This window comes from Pseudopipra pipra, chromosome 10 (genome assembly GCF_036250125.1).
Source record: "Pseudopipra pipra isolate bDixPip1 chromosome 10, bDixPip1.hap1, whole genome shotgun sequence".
NCBI classification, from domain to species: Eukaryota; Metazoa; Chordata; class Aves; order Passeriformes; family Pipridae; genus Pseudopipra; species Pseudopipra pipra.
In genome coordinates, this window is record NC_087558.1 from 14888292 (window position 1) to 14914344 (window position 26053).

General features: G+C 37.5%; 1 protein-coding gene across 2 annotated transcripts in view; it reads left to right on the plus strand.

The window, feature by feature from the left end:
- SLC9A9 (solute carrier family 9 member A9) overlaps window positions 1–26053 on the plus strand; it is a 181823-nt gene that overhangs the window by 45964 nt on the left and 109806 nt on the right. For both annotated transcript variants that reach the window (XM_064666392.1, XM_064666393.1), the window contains exons 6-7: window positions 2554–2659; window positions 25111–25254. In XM_064666392.1, coding sequence (XP_064522462.1) covers window positions 2554–2659; window positions 25111–25254 — 250 coding nt within the window. The remainder of the gene's footprint in view (window positions 1–2553; window positions 2660–25110; window positions 25255–26053) is intronic.

A 26053-nucleotide genomic window follows, 5' to 3' on the forward strand; every position in this document is an offset into this window, starting at 1 on the left:
CTGGTTTTGGGCACCGTATTTCAGGAAAGATATGCACTGATTAGAAGGCAAGAAAACCTTACTAAAGGGAGGAGATTGAAAGTGAGTCAGTTTAGGGAGGAGATGTCTGAAATGAGTCTTTGAATAGGCAAAATGTTGCTGGAAAGAAAAACTGAATAAATGTGACAAATTATCTGTGTCTCATGAGGCTGGGAATGGAAATTACAGACTTGAAGAGCAGGAGGGGAGATTTAGGTTAGACATCATTCAGAAATAACTGCATTTATAAATTGTATGAATACTGAAGAGTAAGTTACTTTCCCTTGGGATTTGTGGAACCAGCATCACTTCAGTTCCTTAAAAACAGATCAGAAAAATATCTGTCAGCAGCGATATGGCTGAAGCTTGCTGTGTCTTGGGCCAGACAAACATAGGGACAAAGCAGAGACCAGAATCCTTGGGTCAGGGACAGGTAGTTCTGTAAAGAAGATCCTACAACCTCCACTGGAAACGAGAAAACATTTGAAATAGAAGATACTTTGTGAAAACTGGGTGAACTGGACAATCAATGTATTATTGTGTCACTTCCTTTATTATTTTGCTTTCATTTGAAAAGATTTGAAGTCATATTTTTGGGGTAGGGTTGAGAAAGAAAGCAAAAGAAATCTGTTTACTTAGGAGGAAAGAAGAAGGAGAGGAATGTGTAGGCATCTGTCTAATTGGGTTGGCCTGCTACATGTACACACCAACAGGACTTTGGACTTTACTGCTTTCTTTTCCTTCTATCATTACCACAGGGACCATTAATGAGAGTCCAAACTAATTAGCCAATAAACAAAAGCTAGAAGTGGCAAATAGTTTTAGAAAACAAGTCTGTTGTTATGGCAATGACATCAAAGAACAGGGTACTAAACTGGGTCCACATTTAGCACATTAAGTCAGCATTGCTAATCAGGAAAAAAACTGAATATAGATGTTGGTGAACCAAGAAAATATCGTTTGTCAATAAAACTCCTTCCTACACCTTTGAGCTATTCTGGGGAAAGAACTCTTTTCCTAGTTTAAATTATAGCTGCAGTGGGAGTAGATGGGTGAGGTTACCAGGATGGTTAAATATAACTAGCTAATTTAAATATAGCTATATCAGCAAATGTTCAGCTACACACATCCCCTAAATTGTCTTCTGTAGGATAACACTTCCAAAATTCTTCAAAGATAACACATCAACAGAGATCACTTTGACATAAAATCTCACAGGAGAACTGAGAATCTATTTTGGGTTTATAAACAGACTTTTAGATTACACGGATATTTAAATGTCATTTAGAAAATCTAAGGAGTAATGATTTCAAAGTTCCAAGAAATATTATTAAGACAAAACGTCATTAGCTGTTCATGTTTTTCTGTGATTTATCAGCAGTCATGTGAATGTAAAAGTATATAATTGTCATATCTAAAATGTCAGAGGTGAACATGGCATCCCAGAGGCAGTCCTAAACTTTGGGATTCCTGGGCCTTGAGGACTGAGTCATTTGCACAATTATGTACTAGAATGAGCGCCAGTGAAGCAGTGAGTTATCATGTAATTTTTAACCATACAAGTAACTGGGGGCCTTTACATTAAATTCTGTTTGAAAAGAGAAAGCTCTGCTTCACCCATGCAAAGATAAAATAATACCAACACAGAACATAAACAGTCTTCTTCAGTTGGAGATTACTGTGAGAAATAAAGAATCGGTTTTATCATTATGAAGTGCAAGGTAGATCTTGGGAAGGACTGTGATACCCTGTTTGCAGGTAAGAAAACTGAGGCATAAAACAGATAAGGCATAAGTTAATAACTGTAGGACCTTATTTCCTGAATATGAGCCAAGTGTCTAAATGCCCCTGAGGATGTTTGTCTAAATGTTTTGCCCAACTTCAATTTAAATTCAACACACTCTATTCTTTTTCTACTACACCGGTAAACTAAAAATCAAATAGAGGATAGAACTCATGAAGGAGGAAGGAACGTTAGTTAATGATATTCTGAAGGCAAAGGGTTACAGGTGTCAGATATCCTGATCTTGATCTGAAGGCTGCATGACCACAGATATGCTAATCCAAGGGGAAAGTGGTTCAGGACAGGGTAAGTTATTATGCATATTCTTCAGTGAACAAGCATAATAGATGAATAAGTGAATAAGTTTTTCCTTCTTAAAACAGGTAAACCACTACTCATTACACACAAAGTCCATGGAAAAGCCCATCTTTTCATCACCCTTGTTTTTTTCTGTAGTCACAAGATCACAGTCCCTTATGCACAGTGAAACATGCTGTGACATTTTCATATATGCATGATTCTCTGTGTGAGAGGGAAAGTGTCTTCCTAACTCAGCTGAAACACCAAAACTCATAGACCTAATGGATTTAAGGATCTTATATACTTCAGTTGATCCCTTTTAACTTATTATTAACCACCTGGGCAATAAATGGGACTAGACTTCTCAAAACTCATATTCTAACATTGCTTTATTTCTTGAACTGCCAGAGCAACATGAAAATAAGAACTCACTTTGCTTTGTTTCCATACAGTGACAGTTCTTGCTATTTTCCATGAGCTGCATGTGGATACAGATTTATACACACTCCTGTTTGGAGAGAGTGTCCTAAATGATGCTGTGGCTATAGTGCTGACATAGTAAGTACACCCACCTCCATTCTTTACTTGGCAAGATAATTACAAGCTTTAATAGCTGATGTAATTCTCACTGATATAGTCTGAGCAAGTATAGATAGAGCATTTGAAGATTTTGTTACAGAGAAGTAGTTTTGGAATTGTTCTTGGTTTGTTAAACACTAGAATTTCAATATTGTTAATGGTAACTGTGTATCCAGAATGCAGTTTTTACTTCATATTCTTCAACCTGGAAAGCAGTCTATTCTGTAAAATTTGTAAAATTAATTCAATATTATTCTTTCTCATCTAAACAAGGTATCTTGAAAAAATAATGCAGAATGAGCACCTGGGATATAGGGCAACTGTAAAATTGGAGACAGGTTCTTTTTGTTTTCTGCAATCTTTTATTTTCTAAGATTAAAACCAAAAAGTGGTACACAGTAGCCCAGTTTATCTACTCTTACCTATTGAATCTGACAGAGCTTCAGCTGATAATATTATCTTGAATTTATATATAGCTTTTTTATTCTCAGGAATCCTCAAACAGATCACAAATGATGGGCCAAAATCACACAAGTATGTGCTGTCCTAAAAACACAGATGCTAAGTACATGATTAACAGAATCTCAACTCCACTCTACATGTATTATATGCTTCCTGAAGCTTTGCTAGAAAAACAAATAATCCTCTCAGATATAAGAGTAACAGAATTGCAAAATCAAGTTCAGTTCTCCAGGATGCTTGAAGATGCTTCACAGTAATCCTCAATTCAGTGCCACCTTTCTCCTTACAACATGGTTCCTTGAACTAGGATTTATTCTATCCTTCAGAAAAAAAGACTTTTACAGATTTTACAGTTTTTAAAAAACTGAGATTTATATTTTTGTCTGAAACTCCATGCAGTTTCACTTATAATAGCTGAATTGCAAAAAAAACCACCAAACTCGTTTCAAAATACAAAAAAAAATAGTATTCTTATTTGATTTATCATTCTCCAGTTATCAGTCTAGTTACATTCACCCACACTAAACTCCTCATATTGTTTTCAGAGCAAGAGTAGTATTTTCAAACACTGTCAAGTGTCTGAGCACAGCATTTCATGATTAGATACAGCATGGCTGTCACATCCAGTGACTGGGGCTGGAATGTGTCACTTAGAAGAGCATCTGGTACATCAGCAAATAAAATGCTCAGAAGGAAAACTAATCAAAGACAAGACAACTCGGTAGAGAGAGCAGACAGAAAAGCATTAAAGCAGCTATTAGAATCAGAAAGAAGCATGTAGGTGACAGTAAGTCTGGGATCTTTTTCCTCTCCCTTGGTGTTGTTTAATAGAGGCCTAGACATTTACAGCTCATTTAGACTCTTCTCCTGTTACTGCAAGATTCCTGGGCTGAGGAACTGTAAGGCTACAAGCAACTCAAGGGCACCCAGAATGTTTTAAGTATCTCTATTTTTCAGTCACTGTGATGTCAAAGCACACAGATCCCTTCAAAGGCACAACTCAACTGCAAAACAAATCTAGAAAGACAAGAACTATCAGATAGAACATGATCCATGAGTTTCTAAACTCTGCTCTTCACAGTACTCAAGTCTAGGTTTTGAATCTCAGCCTAAATCCTTGTCGTGTTTTCTTTGCTGTACATGGGAGATTACAAATCTTTACTATACAATCTCTTGTCACTGGAAAACTAATGTTTTGGGGTTTTTTTATATTCAGTGTGACTGATAGTTTGATTTCTAGAGACATTTTTAGCAACTGAAGAGAATATATGGCATCATCAGTTTCACAATTCATGACTCTGGCTTATATAATCAGCTTCTGCAGAAATACAATGTTTCTGAAACCTAATATGATCTTCCCGTTGCCATTTAAGTAAAGATATACTGTTAACAATGTCAGCTTCAGGTCATTAACACCCCACTAAGCCAACCTGAGTTTAAATGAAGAATATTATTTTTCTATGACTGCGAAAGATCAGCTATTTTTTTTCCCTGTAACCCATACCATTCTTGTGTGCAAACACAACATGTTCATAATTACAGTAAAAGAGGTCTATTTAAAAAGGTGTGAGAATAATGTTTACAAATCTGCAAAAGCAATAATGAGTGGCTTAGTACACTACATAATGGTAAACAGAAAATAGAACAAGAAAATACACAGTGTCTTTCATTATCTAACAGAATAGACAAGATAATGTCTGCAGGAGTGACTCACTGCAGGAAAAGCACGGAGAGAAAAGAGGGAAGGCCCTTCTGGCTGGCTGTGGCAATTGGACAAGGTGACGGTGGTGTGGCTGACTGCCAACAAGGGTTTAGATTGATCTCTCTCCTTTCCTTCAGCTTCTCCCTCCAACCACTATTCTTCCTGTGCTGTTTGTCATTTAGTTTAAGAAGGACAGTAGCAGGACCAGCTACTCCTACATTTTTCTTCTGGATTTAGTAAGTCACAGGAGCTCTGTGTTGCTGCAGCAGTATGTACAGACACTGTGGCCAATTGCCCTCAGAAAATACTGATCAAGGACACAAATCTTCCAGGCCAGTTTAGAGACTCTCCTCTGGCCATCCTGCCACACCAAACACCTGGGTGTTTGTGATAATTGCAAGATTTCATTTATACTGTGCTATTTTAAGATAATCCATGCAGGAGGGATCACTGTGACTCGAATAGACAGCAGTGGCTGCAGGAAGGCTGGCAAGCTGTTGTGCATCTGGGAGAGCTCACACACACAAGGGCCTCTGGGAGCAAGGGCATTGTAGATGTGACAAGGATTTTCTCCTATAAAAGTAACTTGCAGAGTTGCTTACAACTTTTCATTATTAGGATAAAAGTCTCATTTTAATAAAAAGTTTTTGACAATTCTCACAGAAAATAAATATTTTGGAAGAAAACAAGTATTTAAATTATTAAAAATTAGTAATTTATGAGCCTGGTTTAGATCAAGGATTCAAGATATTTAAGAAAAATAATAACAGAACCTTGCAAGACAACACTTACTAGATTAGTAAACATGTCTGCTTTTAGGCAGAAAAACCTGCATGATTAATTATGCCACAAATATTTCCCACATCCTTTGTTTTCCAGAAAATTAACTTGTCACCTGTGTCCACTTTCTATTTCTATTCACAGTAGAAACTTTATATGTAGAAGTATTTTATACATACTAACATTAAAACAAATAAATAAAACATAATCTTTATGATTACAGATTATTTCCCTATTTAGAATTTCATTTTAGACAACAGATTATGGAAATCTTTTATGAAAAGGTTGATCATATCTTCATATATGTATTATATTTTACCATATCTTTATTACAATTTTAAAGAAATCATTCTCAGTTCTTCAGATATACACCAAGAACTAGTAGTACCTTATGCAAGTTAATATTGTGTTCAAACCAGCCTTTCCTGGCAGACAGTCTCCTGGAAGCTTGTATGGGGCTTTCTAAAATAACACGGCAAAGGTAACTGAGACAAATGTATTGAAAAACAATATTCACTTCCAGGGGAAATAACTTAGAAACCAGAGTTCAGCTCAGTGTGTGCTGAGCTCCCTCTAAGGTTATATCTTCTCATACAATGATCCCTATAATTATCTTAGGAAGGCAGGAGAATTCCTTCTGACACACTGGTGATTCTTACTGGTAGGCACAGTCATCATATTACTAATTTCAGTACAGTTTAGATTTCTTCAAAATATAAGAAACTCTTGATGTAATGGACCTCAAATAAAAAATTAATAAGACCCTTTAAACCTTTCTGAGTTTAGGTCTCTGTTTATGTGTATTGTTAGTACTTCAGTGGGTTCAGTGCTGTTACTATGCCATTGAACTTGAAGGTACTTTACACAGGAGGCAAATGTAATCAGAGATGGAAGAAACAGATATTTGACAAACATCAAATATAATTGCAAATATTCAGTCTATGTTTCATGTTGTCATTGGCCCAGTGAGGTGACTGTCCATTATCTGCAAGTGTTACTTTCCTAGTTTTCACAATTTCTAATTGTTATTCTTTGTGTATTATATATTAAAATCAGTAGTTCTATAAAGGACAAGAAAAGATACTACAACTATGCTGTTGAATAATTAAGTTGGGAGCTGGGACTTGAGGGAAATAATATTGGCTTTGAAAGCTATGATGGGTGTCTCCTTGATGCTTATCTCAGTAGATGTGAAGCTCCCTTTATGATTATATTATGCTTTTTTCTTTTGTCATGGACTGTCTCTAATTTGGATCCTTTGCCCTTTCATTTTTGGAGCATTGTTCTGTATAGACTTTGCTACACTTTGATCCCTGAGCACATTGAATAAGAAATATTGCAGAGGAAAGATAGCTGAATATTCTTATATCATATTTTTCCCTCAAACTGCTGTTATAGTCAGAAAGTGGCCTTTAAAAGTGACATTGTGTGCTTCCGTATGTATATCTCAAAACCTTTTTTATCATGTGTACCAATTGAGAAACAAAGACTTTGTTTCAGTTTCCTCCCCACCTGTGGGTAAGTGGGAGTTTGTTCGGTCTAAGAACACGGTGAATTCTGTCAGCCTGAATCCCAAACCTCGTGCTGAGGCACTGTTAGCAAATAGCAGAAAAATATGACTGCATCAGTACGGAGCAATCACATATTAAAAAAAGAACTTTTGTTTCTCTGTTGCCCTTGTATTTTTAACCATTTTTTTTAAGCCCTGCATTCATGCAATTTCTTAGCATCTTTTAATGTTTTATCTCAGCCACTGGAGTGAAAAAGAAACTCATTTAAGTTCTATTTAGTTCCAACGTATATCTGAGCGTAGACATTATTCACACATCCTAGGCATATCAGTACGTAAGAAACAGTGTAAAAAAACACTTCTAAGTGGGCCCTTATGTGCCCACAGTTTAAAGTTTTAGTGTACCTACACATAAAGCTTTTCAGTCTAGGTAACTGGTTTTCAAAAGTATAAAAGCCTCATTCCTTGCCAACTACTGTACAAAGCTGCACAGAGCAACACTTTTAGCCAAGGAAGGAAAGAAGAAAATAGAAGCACCTGTGCCATTAAACACATGACAAAAAGGTAAAAGTATCAACACATGCAACATTTTCCTGCTCAAAGAAAATAGATTTCTAAGTGTTGCAAGAGGTGGTGAAATGGAGATGAAAGAGAAAGTAGGAAAAAGAGCTGGTGAAAGCAACAAATGGACATTGTGAAAGCACGGCTAGGAAAAAGATTCGAGAGTGAGAAAAGACAAGACATGGTGAGAAACAAAGATAAGGCACACTGTGTAACTACAGATCATGACAGTGATACATAAACCTGTAGCCAGGACTCCTTGGAGGGAAGAAAAGCTTGTTTACTCATAGGGATGCAGAGAAAAACCTGATTATTTTTCTCTGATGCAATTTTGCGGTTTAATCTTGATTTCTTGTAAATATCTATGTTGAAATCCTTAAGCAGAACATCAGAATCTCCTCCTGAACTGTAAAGAAACTGGCAACAGAATAGGAATTAGGACAGCCAGTTCTAAAGAGTGATAGGCTGCAATCAAGCAGTGAGTCTGAATTTAGAAAAGGAATGAGATTCTGCCAGAAATACAGGGGGTTGCCCCCAGACCCTTTCTTTGTAGCTGCCTTTATGTTAACTAGTTTGGCAGACCTGCAGGAACTGAGGCCTGTATGAGCTCAGTTTGAGCAGTGGCAAGCTTAGATAGGGGTTAGGAGAGTTGTTAGGAGAGTTGTTCCATGGTACTGACTCGCATGACCTTGAATCTTTGCCAAAGATTTAGGGATTTCAATGACTGTGAGCTACAATTCTACATGAATGACTGGCTGGATCTCTGGATAAAGGCCTCGCTTCATTCCAGATAAATACTATTTGTAATTTTATTCCCACTAAGATTCCTAAGGAAGGATGTCTGTAACACTGTGGAAGAGAATAGAATAGAACCACCTGAAAACCTGAAAGCAGGCAAGGATGGAAGCTCAGCCCAAACATTTCAGTTACTCGTTCCCCTTAGACAAGATGAATTTGGCTACTATTCCCCATATTGTTGGAAAGGCTTATATACCAAGCAGCCATTCAACCAGTCAAATAACAGAGTAATTTATAAATTAATAGAGCAAGGAGTTAATTGTGCAATGAGCTAGTGAGTGATTTCAAAAGGTGGATGAGGAATCCTTTCCCTCTATTATTTCTATAATAATGAAATTATGGTTGTCCATCTGCTCTTTTTACCTTTGAGGAAGGGTTTAGTCCCAGCTTATTTTGTTGATGATAATTAGAGTTTCACGTCACTGACCATCTGGAACAGGAGATGTGAGCACTGGGAAACTAACCAAACTTGCTATTAGCAGGAACTTTAAAAGAGCTTCTTTCCCAGAATAGAGGAAATCCCACATAAAATGTTTGTGTCATTTTTTAATAAATCTTCCTTTCTTTTTTCTCCATAAGCCTTACAGTAAAGGCCAGAGTTATGCTTAAATCAGGGGGGGGAATGCTATTGAATTTCTGTAATGCTTGTTAAAGCTGGAATTTCAGCATGAAAATGGAAACTCAGAATGTTTTCAGGAGGTAATTCTCCTTATTATATTTTTTCACATTTCATATTTCAGATCCCTTTTTCCAATATTAGCTCCACATCAAAATTTTACTTCATATCTACTTAATACACACTAAAGGTCTTACTCACTGCTGTATTGGCTCTGCCTGAGCTGCAGTTCATTCTCCCCACGGAGCCCTCCCAGTGCTGGGCTTTGCCTTGGTACCAGAGAGGTGTTGATAGCACAGCAGTGTTTTGGCTGCAGCTGAGCAGAGCTGGCACAGTGCCAGAGCTGCCTCCCCAGCATCCTACCCCTCTGCTGGAAGTGGGCAAAGTCTTGGGAGAGCACACAGCCAGGACAGCTGACCCCAACTGACCAAAGGGATATTCCATACACATGACGAGCTCGGCAGGGACAGCCCAGAGAAAGGAGGAAGGGGCAGGGGAGGCTTTTGTTACTGTGTTTATCTTCCAGAGCAACTGCTACACGTACTTGCTACAGATACACATGCTCTGCTTCCCGGGAAGTGTCTGCACATCATCTACTGATGGGAAGTAGAGAATAAATATTTTGTTTTCTTTTGCTTCCACACACAGCTTTTGCTTTATTAATCTGCCTTTATCTCGACCCATGAGGTTCTTTCCATGTTATTTTGTTCCCCCCACCCCACCCTGCTGAGGAGGGGAGAGTGAGAGTGGCTGGCTGGGCACCGTCATCCATCCAGGGTCAGCCCACCACAGTTACCTAATTGGGTCTGGATTGTTTGTGCAATTTATTTGAATAGGCAGCCTTCAGTCGCATTCTGCTAAACTAGAATATATTTCAGTGAGTAATGTTATAGAGAGTGCCCTCAGGGATGTATAGAAATGTAGCTTAGCTCAAATCAGCTGGGAATGTGTGTACTTGTCACACCCAATCAAATCAGACTAGCTGCAGGTATCTCTGTCCACTGATACACAATCAGACTGATAAGATTTAAGATCAGAATTAAGAACACTGCTTGCAGCCCTTGCAAATCACATCTAAGGGGCAATTATTTTGCCACATTTTCTGCACAAATGACGGAATTGGCATCAAAGACCTATTGGGAACTCTTCAGAACTGAAGTACAGCCTGGGATGAGTCAGCTTGTTTTGTGAGCTCTTCCAGATGTTTTTTCTTGTCCAAATAACCTTTCTCTAGTGAATAAGACAGATTTTTCTGAGACCAGGATAATTTCATACAGAATCTAATTCTACTTACAGAGACAACTCCCTTTTAGTTTAAAATGATAATATGATACTATTTCCCTTGAAAGGTTCCAAAAGAAAGCTCATTTCATCCTCTCTGGATGAGATACTGTACATAAGAGTCTGTCTGGTTCTTGCAGTAGATCAACATATTTTTCAAGTCTCCTGGCAGGGAAGAGGAGGAGTGTGTATTGGAAAGGGGGGAGAGCCTGCCATTTCATTTGCTGGGTACCCACCAATACCTATTCACTGCCCAAATCCTTTCCAGAAACACAGTATTGAAGAGCACAGCTATCTCAAAGAGGCAGAGGATTTGTGACAACAGGATAAACTCTGTAAAAATTCTGTTATTCTTTGGAGATCAGGTTGTGATTAAATGAAAGGAACCTGCTCCTAGAATGGACTGCATGTTTTCAGTGGCTACCCAGGAACACAAGGAAAGACTGAAGTCTCTCATGATCCCTCTGTGAACTCCTCCAGAAGCTGTGTGCTACAGTTCAGTTGGAATTTCATCATTCTGACCTGCTCTAAGCCTTTTTTTGCTTTTACTAAAAAACAAAACTGCTTCCTACTGCAAGACTTGATCTTTTAAGACTCAAATCCTTAAGCTACTGATTCTGTTAGAACCTACAAAATTCTCCACAAAAGTCTTTTGCATGTGTGTATGTGCATATATATGTATATACACTTCTGGATATATGGGGAATTATCCATAAAGCACATCAAGATAACGCAAATGTTATCAAGTACTCAAAATTTACATAATGCCCCAAGATTTTCATATCTTACTGAAGAGGAGTTGAGAGGCACCTTTTGTAAACATTTTAATCAAATGTAATTTTTAAGTTTTTTTTTTTCATACACAGAAACCCCCTCTCTCCATACCCAAGACACTATTTTCAGTGTGCATGTTTTACCTTTTGGATTAGGAGCTTTAATGTTTTCAGGATATACTTTTGTCACTTGAGCAAAGAGAATAATTGATAACAGTAGTATACAGCTGCCTTCCCTCAGTGCCAGGCACAGCAGAAGAGACTGCATACCTCTAGCTACTGCATTTCACAGCTACTTAAACAACGAGACTCAGCAAATATCTTTTCTTAGAATTTATTTCAATGGTTATGGGCCTTTTATATTGGTCACAATCTCATTCTTTCTCTCTCCTTTGTCTATTCACAATCTCTATCTTGCTCTACCCATTTCCCTGAATTGCACAACCTCCTGCACTTCTTCTGCTGCAGTCACCAGCCCTCAGCTCTCCCATCTGAGATGGAAAGAAATTATTTCTAGAAATAAGCTAAGACTGGAAACTCTTAAACCAATCTCCTGCATTCCCTAAAGCCAAGAGATACCCTGACTTCATTTCTGCTACCCTTCTGACTATGCTGGGACAAACAGAGGAGGTGATGAGGACAAGAGAGAGAGACGTGATGGTTCTGAAGTCTGGGGACACAGCAGCTGGCAGAGTTTGGGGAGCAGCAATTGCAGGAAAAAAACATATGGTTTAGATGGCACATGCCTAATACAGATGAGATCTTATCAGATTGTTTTAGTTGATGAAGTTTATCAGATCTCCACTGAGATTTGTCATCTAAACATTTCAGAAACCTTAAAGATTTGCACAATTTTGCCACATTTTCACATTTTGAAAGATGCGTAAGTAACAGATGGGTAATTTCCTCTTTCCTCTCCTTAGAAATGACAAGTCTGAATTTCAAAGTGGTACAGTGAGAAAGCTTTGTAATTATGTGGCTGTGAGGTTTCTGTCCAAGATAAGCACAAATGTGTTCTCTCTATACTGGATCTGCAAAATGCAAAAAAAAAAAAAGGTCTTCATGGAAATTGCAAATGCAACAAGGAAATGTAGCCTCAATGGTGGCATTTTGGCAAAGTCACAAGCTATAACTGAAAGAGAGGAAACACTCAGGGCAGCAGTTGTGCAAGTGGCCCTGAGAGAGGATAATCTGACAATGCTTCTTCATTTCTACTGTGTTGAGGGCGATGGGACTTATGAACATTTCCTGTAAAGACCACTGTACCAAAGAAAGAAATCCAGGCCTTTTATCAGATTGCTCTTAATGCATGAGGTACTTTGATTTTCCCTAACTAATTGCTAATTATAATGATCTACATATGCTGAACGTAATATGCATATGTGTATGTTATTTGAATTCCTAATGAAAATCCACCACATTTCAGGGGAGACCTAGTGACATTAGAATTTGGATTTTGAAAAGCAAGGTTTAAATATAATTAAAACTTTGAACAAAGTAGCATCCCAACAATACACTGAATAAACTGATATTCACATTTTTCCCCTTAGTAATTTCTCCATTACAAAATCTCACAAAAATGAAATAATTTTCAAAATTAAAGCATTTTCAATTTGTATCCCCATTCATTTAATGTTTACTTTATTTTCATTTAAAAGAAATCAAAGAGATCTTTCTTTCTACATTGTTCTACTCATCTGTAGCAAGCACAGCCAGAAAAAAGAGCGAGAGAAATGAGAATAATAGAATGCCAAGCAGGCTGCTGTGCCCTGCCTCAGACACACTGGGAGAGGGTTACAGCTAGATGAAAATATTCCTAAAGAAAATGTGTCAGCCTCCTGAACCATTTAACAATGTATATCTTCTTTATTACAGCATTTTTATTCCTAGAGAGTAATGTTAAAGGTATTTCTAAACTCTCATTTTAGGGTGTTCAGTTTTACATTCTATTTGTAGTGTTAGCAGGACTCAGCCCATAGCTAGGAGAGTGTTTTCACTGCAATGATAGAGTGAGGTGAATGCAAAAGTTTCTGAGCCAAGACTCCTACATTCTGGTAATTATGAGGGTAATGAAGCTAGGCAGAATTATTTTCATCTTATTAATAGCTGTGTTTAAGCCTCATAGAACTGCCTGTCTAGGGAAAGTATTTATTTTTAAACTAAGTGGTGGAAATTAATGTGTTATACTAAATGTTTATCCAAAAGTCAATGGAGTCTTTAAAAAGTCAGAAGGAAAAATTGTCTGTTTGACTGCCTATCATTTTTGTGAGATTTTCCACAGTGCATTGGATAGGTCAATAGCATATACCTTAATTTTAAACAAAGAAAGGTGTTCCTTAACTCTTTTAATCTTATCATTGATAAGTAGTTCATGATCAGCTGGCAGTTGTGTGTTCAAAACCTTAGCATATGCACTTATGAATAATGCATTCTTATCAAAGTAAGAACTCCCACCCAGTATATTTGTATAAGGTCTCTTTGATTAGGTGATTTATATTTAGGAAATTGCAGAGTTAGGGTTAGGATTTTGTTATCCAGATTATTTTCAAGATTTTTCATTAGCTTTTAAATTATTCTTTAAGTGGCATGTGTTTATGCAGCAAGGCTTAAAGTTGACTTATCATTTGAAACTTCTGCACCAAGGATAAAGAAATACAGACTTCCAGGTGTTTTGAGTATAAAATCCCCAAAGATGGAAGTCAGAGCTATAGAATGAGTGTGTGAATGTGTGTGTGTTTTCTGGTTATCTCTTCTTGCTATAATCTTCAAAGATAAAGAGAATGTTTTAGTATTTTGATTGCCTTAGAATTTGGGGCTGAAATTCTATCCACATCAATTTCACTGGCTAAGTGGTGATTCCTTCTCTTTATTTTACCCCCAGAGTAAAGGGTATTGGCAGGTGTCATAATCACCACTGACTTAAGGCTTGAGGAAAACAACTTCCACAAGGTTGATCTGCCACATCTCTGCTCCCAGCAGCCCCAAGCTGCTGAAATGAACCCCTGAGGCTGTGGGTAGCTCATGACAGTTCAGAATGGCTTCAGCCAGAGCAGCCTTTTACAGCTCCCAGGCAAGGAGAAAAGGTACAAGACAGATACAAAGCCACCTTTCAGCCCATCTGCCATCCTGCCCAAGTCCCATCCTCTGACAGACTACACAGTCTGCCTCCAAACACCTCTCTTGCTCATGCTTTGTGCAATTGCTTTCCAGTCAGCATTTACTAGAGAGATAACTCCAAACTTTTTTTTCACTTTGAAATAAGTCTGGATCTATTCCTCTATCACCTTCTCAAAAAATCTATCTTTAAATAGCTTTTTCTCTAAAGAGACTTAAACATACTATACTTTCCGAGCACAATGGATTTTTCCAGTGGATTGTTATTAGTACATGTTGGGACTTGCTGGATTACACTTTCTTTGCAGAGCACTGCTCAGTAATTTTGTTTTAATGTTCTAACTTTAAAGGTATAGCAGAGATGTTAAAGAACTTCAGGCTACAGAGTGGTAAGGCAGCAAGCAATAGGTAATATGAATTTTTAAAACTTCAGCCAGAGCTTGGATAAATGAGGAGAGCCTCAGGCCCACTTTTCTCCTACAGGAATATTACTGACATTCTCTATGCAAGGCTGACCAGCTTTTCTGGCAAGAGAAGTGCCTTTCCCTAAGGTGAAATTTCATTCTGTTCATTTGCAATATTTGGGTCAGGAACAGAGACCTACAATTCAGAATATCCCTAAATCCCCACCCTCAGCTCCAGTATATCAAGAAAACAAAACATGTAACATGTTTTGTTTCTGACATTATTACTGCCAACACTAGAGCATACAATTCACATCTGGATTTATTTTAGACTTTCTCATAACAACAGCTGCATTTCTTGTCTTCACTTGGATACATTTTTAAAAATGAAAATTGCCATGGCAACAGCTGCAACCATTTATTATAAAGCAATAGAAGTGGAACTAATATTTGTGAGAGAAGCTTTGTTATCAGGATAGTATTTCATTCAGACAATGCCCAAGTCATTTTTCCCTAGCTGTTTCATTTTTTTCTAAAATATAGAAAATATTTCCAATAATGAAATGTAGGTGGGATTGAACAGCTCAGGAGATTAAAAAGATTTTCTTCTTTAGATTACTGGCTCATCTCAAATCCAGATTAGCAAGAGGCAAAAATTATCATCTGTCTGGTGGGCACATGAAAAAAATCAATAAGGATATCGAGCTTTGAAAATCCCATTCCCATACCAGCTCTGTTCCCAACTGAAGCACAGGACCAGCAGACTGAGTACACAGGGTGTGTCTTCACTGGGGGAAAAAATGATGTGACCCATCCTTGAGAAGTGCTAATGTCTAATGCAAAGGAAAATTTCATAAGCAGCTTGCAGTGCTAACACAAAACAGTTCAAAAAGAACTCTCCTTTCCTCCATGTCAGCTGCAATGGACTGTGTTACCTGAGATAAGTGTTCCCCTCGTAAAATGTGGCTAAAGAGGGACGTTTGGCACCGACCTCGAGGTTACATTGCTGCAAGTCAAGACTGAGGAAGGGTCATCTAAGGCATGGTCTGGGTACACTAGAAACCACATGGCCCATTTTGTTTGCATCTGTTTACAATATTTCTCAGAGCATTCATATTGTTTAAAAAAATCTCCACAAGGGTCTGGGTACAAGATAGACAAACTGTACTCCAGATATTGAAAAGCTACATGAAATGTAGATTTTTCCTATTTATGTCCCTTCTGGCTATGATAAAATCTGTTTTGCATGCACAGGTTATACAGGGATGACACACCATGTTGTGGACACATACTGAGGATCACATTTCTTCCTATTTATTACACATTAGAGAGTCTTAGGCAGGAGTGAGGGAGAACACCGAAATAGAAAAAACTTTAAACAGACTTTCTTACTCCTTTCACTCTAATTTCTATGGAATTCGCTGTACCTTATCTTCATCAATTACACTCAGCATCAGGTCTCCCAGTGTACTGCTCTGCACACGAGCCTCAGGATCTTCCTAAGCAGAGGCCACAGAACAAAAAAGTTTTTTGAATATTAAATAAGAACCTGCTGTAAATGTTCTTCCACTGATCAGCTAAGCAATCTGATATTGACCCTCCACCCATTTGTTCAGATTCATTAAAGGGAATTTCAAGGAAAATTATAGTGTACTGTAGTGCTGTTTAACCAGCTAAATCTCAGGGACAAGTTGATTTAAACCCTGGAGGAGGGTGAGGTGAGCAGGGCTGTGAATTTGTGAAGGATGAGAACCAGCTATTATTCCAAATGGAAGGCTGCTGTTCAACCCTGGTATTTCACACCACACACAGGTGTAGTGAGTTCTGCAGTGTTGTGATGATGAGTCAAACCCTAAATGAAGTGAGTAGTGTCTGGCATAAAATATACATCATTTTCTGTTATTTCAATCTTAAGATGCTCCTGAGAAAAATCATGGGTTGTATAATTCTGAGAAAATTACTACTCAATAAAGGTTTAGCGCAAACTGTTTTAGCTTAATCTCTGCTAGTTACCCTCAAGGGCAAAGGATTTTTTCATGGCTAACCAAGCTCCTTAAAACCTCCCTTAAAGTGTTGGGGTCATATTCTGCTTTCCTGTAACACCAGTGTAAATTTAGAACAACTGTGTTGAATCAGTGGAGTTGCTTCAGATGCTCATCATTGTGACAGTAATTTGAGGCAGTTTCTCATCTAGAGAGCTGCAGCAGAATGACAGCAAATCATAGTAATTTTGATGCTGCAGCATCCTAACACTCCATGCAGGCAACCACCAGGCTACATCATTTTATCAACAGGGAGGTAGAGTCCAATTGACGTAGATAAATGTCATATTTGTTTGCAAGAGTACAGTCACTGCGAAAGACAAGGAAAGTTGAAAGGCTTTGTTTTCTCATCCTGGAGTTATCCCAGAAATTTTAGTACAAAGGGGGAGGGTTAATTAAGACCACCCATCCTTCCAGTAATCACCTTCCCTACCTCTATGGACACGTCAGTCAGTGTCTTGTTAGTGTGCTCTGATGTTCTATTCTTTGCACTCTGTGTGTGTAGAGTAAATTAAGTCCCATAGTATCATGTTTTGCCACTTTTGCACAAATAAAGCTGAGGTGTGGATCAAATTAGGCCTCCAAGAGCACATTAAACTTGTCTATGCTGACAGAACACTTGAAATTACACGTTGATTCGATTTTTGTCTTTCAAGAGTGATATATCATTTTCACTGCAAATCCTTACTCCAGGGTCTCATCACCCTGCACTGATGGTAAGAACTGTCACGTAAGGGAAGGTTCTGTAAAGGTTTCTGATAAATATTTATTAGCACTGTTCTAAGTAACTTTGAAGGCTAGTGGCTCACAAGTCAAGGAATTGAAAGACAACACAAAGGTGAAGAATGCTATAATAAGGGAGAATAATGTAAAGCTGATAGGAGATAAAAATCTGGCTGTATATGAAGAAAGTAAGTGCTGCACACTATTATTAGAGAGATACAAATCTTTAGATCATGTTACCAGTTCAGATGGTCGGGTCTAGAAGTGCGAGAGCTGGGAGTGGACAATCGCTCTCAGCTCAGATGTTGGGGTTAGGGAGACAAAAAGATTGCTTAGACTCACAGACAAGCATCAGCAGTAGTGTTAACACATACAGCACATCTAATTCCCTTAGTGGCACGATTATCATGATGCAGCAGTTTTGGTTCAAATAACATAGAAATCTATTTGTTTTTTCCTTCAGATACTGACTGGAGAAATTTTTCCTTGTTTATTGTTTCTTGTTAACTCAGAAGGTTGGTTGTTTGCACCTTTAACAGTCATGTTTGTTATGCAGAAAAAAAAAAGTGTATTTTTTACAGTACTGTTCTAATTCGTAAGTTCCATTTTGCAAAAGCATCAGTGATTGCAGAGAGATCTGCAAGGAAGAGGAGAAATCCAGCTCTTCATATTAACACAAAAATAATTTACTTTTATCTTTATCTGTTCCTTGGTGATTGATTCTTTGTTTCTACTTTCTTAGCACTATGTACATCTTCACAGTTGATGAAGCCACTAAGAGCTCCCTAACTGGGAGGATAGACTTCAAGCTGCTCTAGATACACAGGCCTTTTCTCTCCGTGCAAGGTTTGAAAAAAATGGAAATTAAACAGCGAGCTGGATTACAGTTGTGATATCCAAATGGGAAAGGATCATTTTTTCAGGCACAGAACTGTGTAATTTATATGCCTTTTGATATCATCAGCTCATAAGTAAGGACAGTCAGGCACAGAACAGAATGCAGCACGTGCTGTCATAGGGACCCACTATCAGCCATCTGCTTTCTGCTCATGTGCTTCATTTCTCTCAAAGATATGGGACAGGAAAAGAGTTGTCACTGGGAAGTGAGTATGATCAAATAGATTTATGAAAATTAGACATTTAGAAGCAATAGCAGTCATTTGAGAATGACAACACCAAGCCACAGATATATGCAAACACATTTGACTATTAAAGCCTTAGTTTTCTTTTACATAGATTTTAAACCTAGGCTTTCTTTCTGTCAAAGATAAAAACAGGATGGTGTTTGCCTAGAACAAAGTAATGAGGAGTTAAGATACTTGTACAGATGACAGCACATACCATTTCTCAGATGCACGGGGGTAGAGAAGCTTCACCCCAGATCAGAGACGACTTTAGATTTGAAATCTCTCAGCCTGCAGCCCTGTTAGCTCGTTACTCATTGTCAAAACTATGGTCTCTCACCTCCTGTCTGTGTGTCTTTAGTGACTACAGGTCTGTAGTGACTGAGTTCTGATCAGGATCAGAAGGAGGGGGAGTGTCCAGCATCTCTGTCAGGAGGGACTTGCAGAGGTTTTCCCTGGGCACCAGAGTATTTGGGTTCAACCCCATCGAGGTGGGTGAGTTACCAGGTACTTTTAAGGCAATGGTGGTGGAATTTTCAGGGCAAGAATGGGATCACCACAATAGATGGTTTCCAAGGGTCCCTAAGGAGGTAGAGCAGGCTTCCTAAAGGTAATGGGTAGGGAGGCAGAGAAGGAGGAGGGAGAATGACAGATTTTCTACAGTCCCCGATTTTGGGGGTCGATGAGAACTAAGATCTGCATTAGGGAAAATCTACCTGGAACGACACAAACTACTTGTCCTTTTCTCTGACAAACTGCTGCCATGTGTCAGTTCAGGCCTGAACATAGAAGAAAACTGAAAATAGTTACCAGTGTAAAAAATATTTATCATCAGCTGCCAAAAATGACTCCTGATGAGCTAAACTGATTTCTGATTGCCCAAGTGATGGCACAGAGTCACTCAAATTCTGCAACTGCTGTGTAATGCTGCTGACAACTGTAGTAAGCTACACAGTTATATCAGCTCTGAAAATGCTTTGTGTCACCTAAAAAGGAGCCTGAGTCTGTCAGTAGAATAAACCTATGATTTTTTATGTTAAGTGGAAATCTAGCAGAGAGTCTGATTTCCTATTTTCATGCAGATAAATGGGAAAACGGGTTTTCCATAGGGTCTGTGATAGCTTTACCTTTCCAGCATGGATGCTTGGACATATGTCATCAGCTAGGCCCTTTGAACTGATAGCAAATCCCTTTGGAGAAAGGTTTCCATAAACACCAAAATCTCATATACAACAACAGTAAGTGCTAGTGTGGTTTAAAGTCATCAAAATTAAATGTTCCGTAAATAGTTTATAGAGTCTGGAAAAGCCTACAAAGGAACAAAAGTAAGGTCAGAAAAAAGAAGAAGCAAATAAACCATGACCCAGAGAAAAAGGAACAGTGTAATCCAAGATAGAAAATAGTTCCTAAAACAACTGCTAGACCTTCTTCTAGAATTAAAAGCAATAGTACTCATAGCAGTGTGCTGAAACCAGGTTGTCAATAGAATAAAACCCATGATGTACTGTGTTGCCAAGGAGAATAAAGTTTTGGATATCCAGAAAAATGAAGGTTCAAATACTGGCCATTCCAGCAGCAATTCAACCACCAGTACCTTTTTCTTTATCTTTTGCAGCTCTTACACACATATCAATAGAAAGTCTAATATGTGTATTTCTGTGAAATCCATGTTTCAGGAGCCTTAAATATCTAAAAACATGCAAGTATTATCAGGCATATATTCCAGAAAGATAGATTTCATTATACAGAAGGATGTTCAAAAGATTCATCCATGTTCTTTTAGTGCACCTTCTGTGCATTTGCCTTACTTATTGATCACTGTTTTAAACACATCTGAAAAATAGTGTTTGTTGTTGGAAATTTTCATCTAGAGGATCTCCATGTATTTGCCTCAAACTACTGTTACAATTGGCTGCCTAAAGTCTTCCCACACTGATGTGTCTCTGCTTTGCCTTAATTGTCTTCAAACCTTCCCTGCTTCATACGTGCTTTTGTTGGCTTGGCACACTCACGTCCCAAACCTCCTCATTTGTTTTTATTTTTATAGTTCATCTACTTGCTCTTGCTGTGTGAGGAGCTCTTTTGTGAGGAAGTCTGGAAAGCTTTATCAACCTAAAACTTGCCAAGATAAGATGTAGGTGTCTGCATGGGCTTTCACTTCTAGCTTGTAGTTGAAACACTTATACTATGGGCAAATTACAATTCTGTCTTTTCAGCTTTCTTCTAACATTTTTAAGAAAACTATATAGTTAAAAAGTTGTGTGGGAACAGAAATTCAGTTCAATCCACTTCTCTTAAAGATCCAAGTTTTCTAACACAGTATAATGACCTACCTTTTTCTATATAATTATAATGTCAGGAAAAACAACCTTTTTTCCTTCTCAAAAATAACCTTGAACTCTAGAAGCCTTTTTTCCTGGCCTGTTTTATTTTTCTTAATTAGCAGCTGATGAAATTGCCATTTAATTCTATAATTATTTATCACCTGAGGGAGATCTCACTTCATTCAATGAAGGTATTTTAAGGAACATCTGACCTTTCTGTATTTTCATGTATTTTTTCTTCACATTATTCCCGATTTTCTTCTGTGCAGTATTACATGATAAAGTGGTACATAGGAAGAAGGCCACTGGGCTAAAGGAAGCCCTTTGATTTAGCAAGTGGAAAGAAATCTTCCTGTCCAAAGATAATTAGCTGTTTGTTTTCATGTTGTTCAAATAGACAGAAGGAGGAAGAAAGGAATAAAACAGTCTGTTTACTGGTTATTTCTAATAATTGATTCCACATCATTCTACTCGAAAATTTCTGCTGTTTAAAAACATTCTCCTTCTGATGCTTGAGTGTATTTTCTTCAGCATATTGCCTTTTTCTAACAGTCATCTGATGCAGATGTTGCATCACTTTGGCTTATATCAAGAAAAGGAACCTTTTCCACTAGTTAAAGGAAAATCCTTAAGAATAATTGAAGATGTAAAAAAGGAATCAATTAAGATGTAACTGGAAATGTAACTATGCTTTCTACTGTAATAGCACTCCTCTCATGCAGACCTTTTTTGTGAGATCCCTGCACAAGTCCATAGAATGAAAGTGCTTGTTGTGCTGAGTTTTCATCCTAACATGATCTTAACAGATGAGGGGAAGAAAGAAGTGCAATAATTAGCGTGGTACAAGTGACACAAACTGCCAGTCCTTCTATCTGCTTCAAGCAAGAGCAACCACCCTAACTTGCAATTTATTGTATGAATAAATATTGCCTAGATTTCCTTTTTGAAAGCTGTGAAAACACTTGACCATGTCCAATGTTGTTTGGTGTAGGAAGCACAGAAGAACTGGAAATAAAAAGGCATCTGTTAAATAACTTTCTAATATAGAAAATACTGGCTAATCCTTATAAGAACCATCAAGGAAGCTAAGTATTATTTCTAACTCCAACCTGAAGGAGAGGCAGAGGTTACCAAACTTACATATAGACAGATAGTAGAGACTGGGGCAGGTGTTTGTGAGATACATGTATAGGGCATTCAGTGAGGATCCAACAAAAATCTTTTATTACTATCCTTCCATTCTATATCATTGTGGGTGGCAGATAAAGCATGTCTTTGTCATTAATTCTGTTCATTTATCAGTCTCTGAAAAAGGTTTTCTACTGCATTTATTTTATGCATTCCCTTAATCCACCTCTGATACAAATTTTCAGAAATAAACCCTTTTTTTCTTAAACAAGTTCAGCAATTAGAGAGCCTATAAAAACTAAACACAGTTTGAAATTTTGTATCAAACTCTCCCACACTGCTTATTAATGAACTGCAATCAACCCCTTTTGTAGCAGGCACAGAGAGCAGAGAGCAGAAATGGCAAGTCATGCCAGCACGCCTCTTGAAGTGCTCTCTGAGGAAAAGGAAGAAGAGTAGAGGAACCATAATTTTAATTATGGCTCTCTCCAGTGTTAAACTTTGCAATTTTGTTTTTACGTCAGATAATTGGTTTTGCAGGAAGTACTGGAATAAACAGGATAAAATCCTGTTCTGCTAAATTACAGCTTATATAGAAAAACTGCCAGGTAAATTAGTGTGTATTTTGGATGGTTGAAAGGGTTAAAAGTTAGTATTAAAGACTAAATATATTCAGAAAAATAAATAATGGGTCTAATACAGAATAATGCAAAGTGAAAATCTGAAGTAAATACTCTTTGAGCTGCAGGGAAACACGAGTTCTAGAAAGATTTAGTCCAGGAACCACAGTTAGGACAATGAGCATGTGCTGTGTTATGGTGCTTTTAAAAAATCCTGGGGTTTCAGGATGTATTGAGTAGAAAAATTTCCCAGTGAGAATGAGTCACTTCATATTCGTTCCTGAAATAACTACATTAAGAATAGGATGCTTTCTTCTAATTTGCTTCATACCTGAAAGCTATTGCTAAGTTGGAGGGCAAACTGGAACCCTAATTGGTCTTAATAAAGTCAACTTTTCTTCCTTTAATATTAACATACTTAATAAAAAGTCATTTAATGACTATAGTTTACATTAGACTATTAAACTTTCACTCTGTGTCAAGGGTTTTTTGTTTTACTTTTTATTACTGAGCATCCCTACCATGGGCAAAGCCCATCAATGTCACAGAATCATTTTCCTCGATTCTAGGCTGACCTCTCTGAATTCACCACTCAGTGCTGTCAGCAGTACCAATGGCAAAAAAGATCATTTCCTGATTTATAATTCACTAAGCCAAGCAGAACAGCAGCTGAAGTCTCTGTATACTTGTTTGGGGCAAACATCAGAGAACAAAGTGGCTGCTTTGCTGTCAAGACAGACCTACAAGCTTTAGATCTAACAGTTCTGGTTACACTACCAAATAGTTCCAATTTTATATAATTAGCTAAAGCAAAGCTCTCCCTAACAACACAAAATACACTTACTAAATCACACTATAACCATACTGTATCACAGCTGATAGGATTCTGCCAGTTTAGGGAATGCATCTGTGGCTTAATATAGTTCTTTATTTCATGTGGGGTCTAAACCAATACATTTTGAGTAGGCCAGAGGTGAAAAACATTTCAGGAATAATCTGAAGGCAAGAGAAACAAAGAACTGTAACTGACCCTTGGTCTGAGAGAGTCACAGTTGAAAAAGGACTGAAAATTTGGATAGCAACATGTTGCTGATTAGCATTTCCTCTGCTAATAATATTTTGTATCCTTCTATCAATAGTACTTTCCACTACAAATAACCTCACTAGTTTTGTAGTGGTGCTAATCAGCATAATTGGAGAGAACAGATTTTAAGGCTTAGTTACTTCTGTTGTAGTAGATGAGTATTCACTCCTCATAATTATTGGTGCTCCACCATATGCCTTGAGAAACCTTGTGCCATTTTTTGCAGACTGAAAGCATGAGAACTGTTTTCACATATCTCCATGTGATTTGAATGCAACTATTTAAAAAATCCTTCAAACAGAACTTCAACTCTAAACCTTATTTCAAAGTGAAAGACTGCAAAAATCACATTTTTAATATGCAAAAGCTTAAAATACTTACAACTTTTTAAATTTCTAAATTTTTAACACTTAAAATACTTATCATTTTCCAGCAATCCAAGCTGCATTCTGGGATCCAATGCCAAGCTCAGTACATTTTCTTTGACAACTAACATAAAAGACCTACAGTACTCAAAGCAACAGAACACAAAGATCTAAAGTGTTGCTTAATTAGTTTAGGAGGCTTAGAGCAATTTTTCATCTGTTAAATATAACATTTCAACAAGAAAAAAAAGACATTCATACAAGGAGTAACTGGTGTCCTGGGTAATAATTGACTGGTGGCAAATAACAACCCTGAAACTCTCAAAAATTATTTAATGGACAGCCCATTTGCTTTAGTGGCATCATTTCCTTTTCAAAAATACTCATGAGGGCTGCACTCGGGGCTGGGATACAGGAGGTGACCTTTGACAACTGCAGCAGTTTCTTTCTGTGGGACAACATTCATCCTGCCCACAAGGTCTCCTATTGCTGAGCTCTTGATGTGGCTTCAGCTCTAGTTATGAAGGGTTATACCAAAAAGGGAACTACTTTATGACAAAATTGCTGCTGCAGGTTTGGTACCTGCTGTGATTTGTGTCCCCCATTTGAGCCTCAGCCACAAACCTGCACTTTTTATCGAGTATTTGTGAATATGTAACTGCTCTGAAGACACATGGACAATAAATAATTCAAAGTTATCTATCTTCCCTGCAGTTTTCTTATACACCTATCACCTTTTAATGTTTAGTTGGCCTTGTTTATGGCACTTCTACTATACAAATGTTACTGACTTGCAGTAGACTATTGATTTACAGTGTGACACCTTAAAAATAAATTGGTTGTCCCCAGTCTTCATCTGCTCTGTTCTCATCTGCTATTAGCCTAGAGAAGCTTTGGTTTGCATTTTGAGTCCCTAAAAATATTAATTTTCAATTATTGATTCTAAAATTGTAACAACGTGATTGAGTTTGTTATTCCTTTTTCTTTCCCTCTCCCCCATCCCTTTGTTTTCTTTTCAGCTCTATATCCATTTACAGTCCTAAGGAGAATCCTAATGCTTTTGATGCTGCTGCTTTCTTCCAGTCAATGGGAAATTTCCTGGGGATCTTTGCTGGATCATTTGCCATGGGATCCTCTTATGCTGTTGTCACAGCTTTAATATCCTTTATGGTTTGTTTTCAGAGAGAAAATTTATATATGTTGGAAAAAACACCTGATATTAAACACCTGATATCTGAGACTGACCATTTTTAGTTTAAGCCTGAACCTTTTCAGTCTAGATTCAAGTCTTTGCAAACCGACAGACAAATCATAAATTGACAGAAAATGTTATTTGTCAGAACCCACAAAGAACTTTATACTCAAATTTCTTTTGAACATTAGGCAAGAGTCTGGTCTTTATCTTACTATTTGGAAATGGTTGCATTTTAAAGAAAGTGTTTTGAAGTCAAAACATGAATTTATTAAATACAGTAACTTATGTATGAACTACAAGCTAGCAGCAATTATACAAAAATACAAGGGAAACACTACACCATGTCAGTGTGACTGACAACTTCATCAGTTTACCTAAGCTAGAAATTAAAGGTCTATCTGTTGCCCTGCATTTTTTCTTGGGTTTTACAGTTCTTCGTGTAAAATGCTACTGTAGAAAGATAAGTGATTTTCATCTTTCTTGCATGGATGCAAGTGTAAACAAATGCCAGCTAGCTTATAAAACTGGACAAAATTACTTCTTTTTTCTGGGAAAAAGAATATCAAATGCAAACAACTAGGCATTAATTCAAACTCCACAAAAGCACTTAAAATAGCTGACTTCAAAACCTGCTCTAGATTTTCCTCTTTGAGATAACTTAGAAGCTGTGCAGTTGTTCCTGAATTCAACTAGTATAGATGAGTATGGTGGGGGAGCTTTCTTTCTTCTATCCTTTATCAGGTCAGGAGCAATTTTAGCTTACAAAA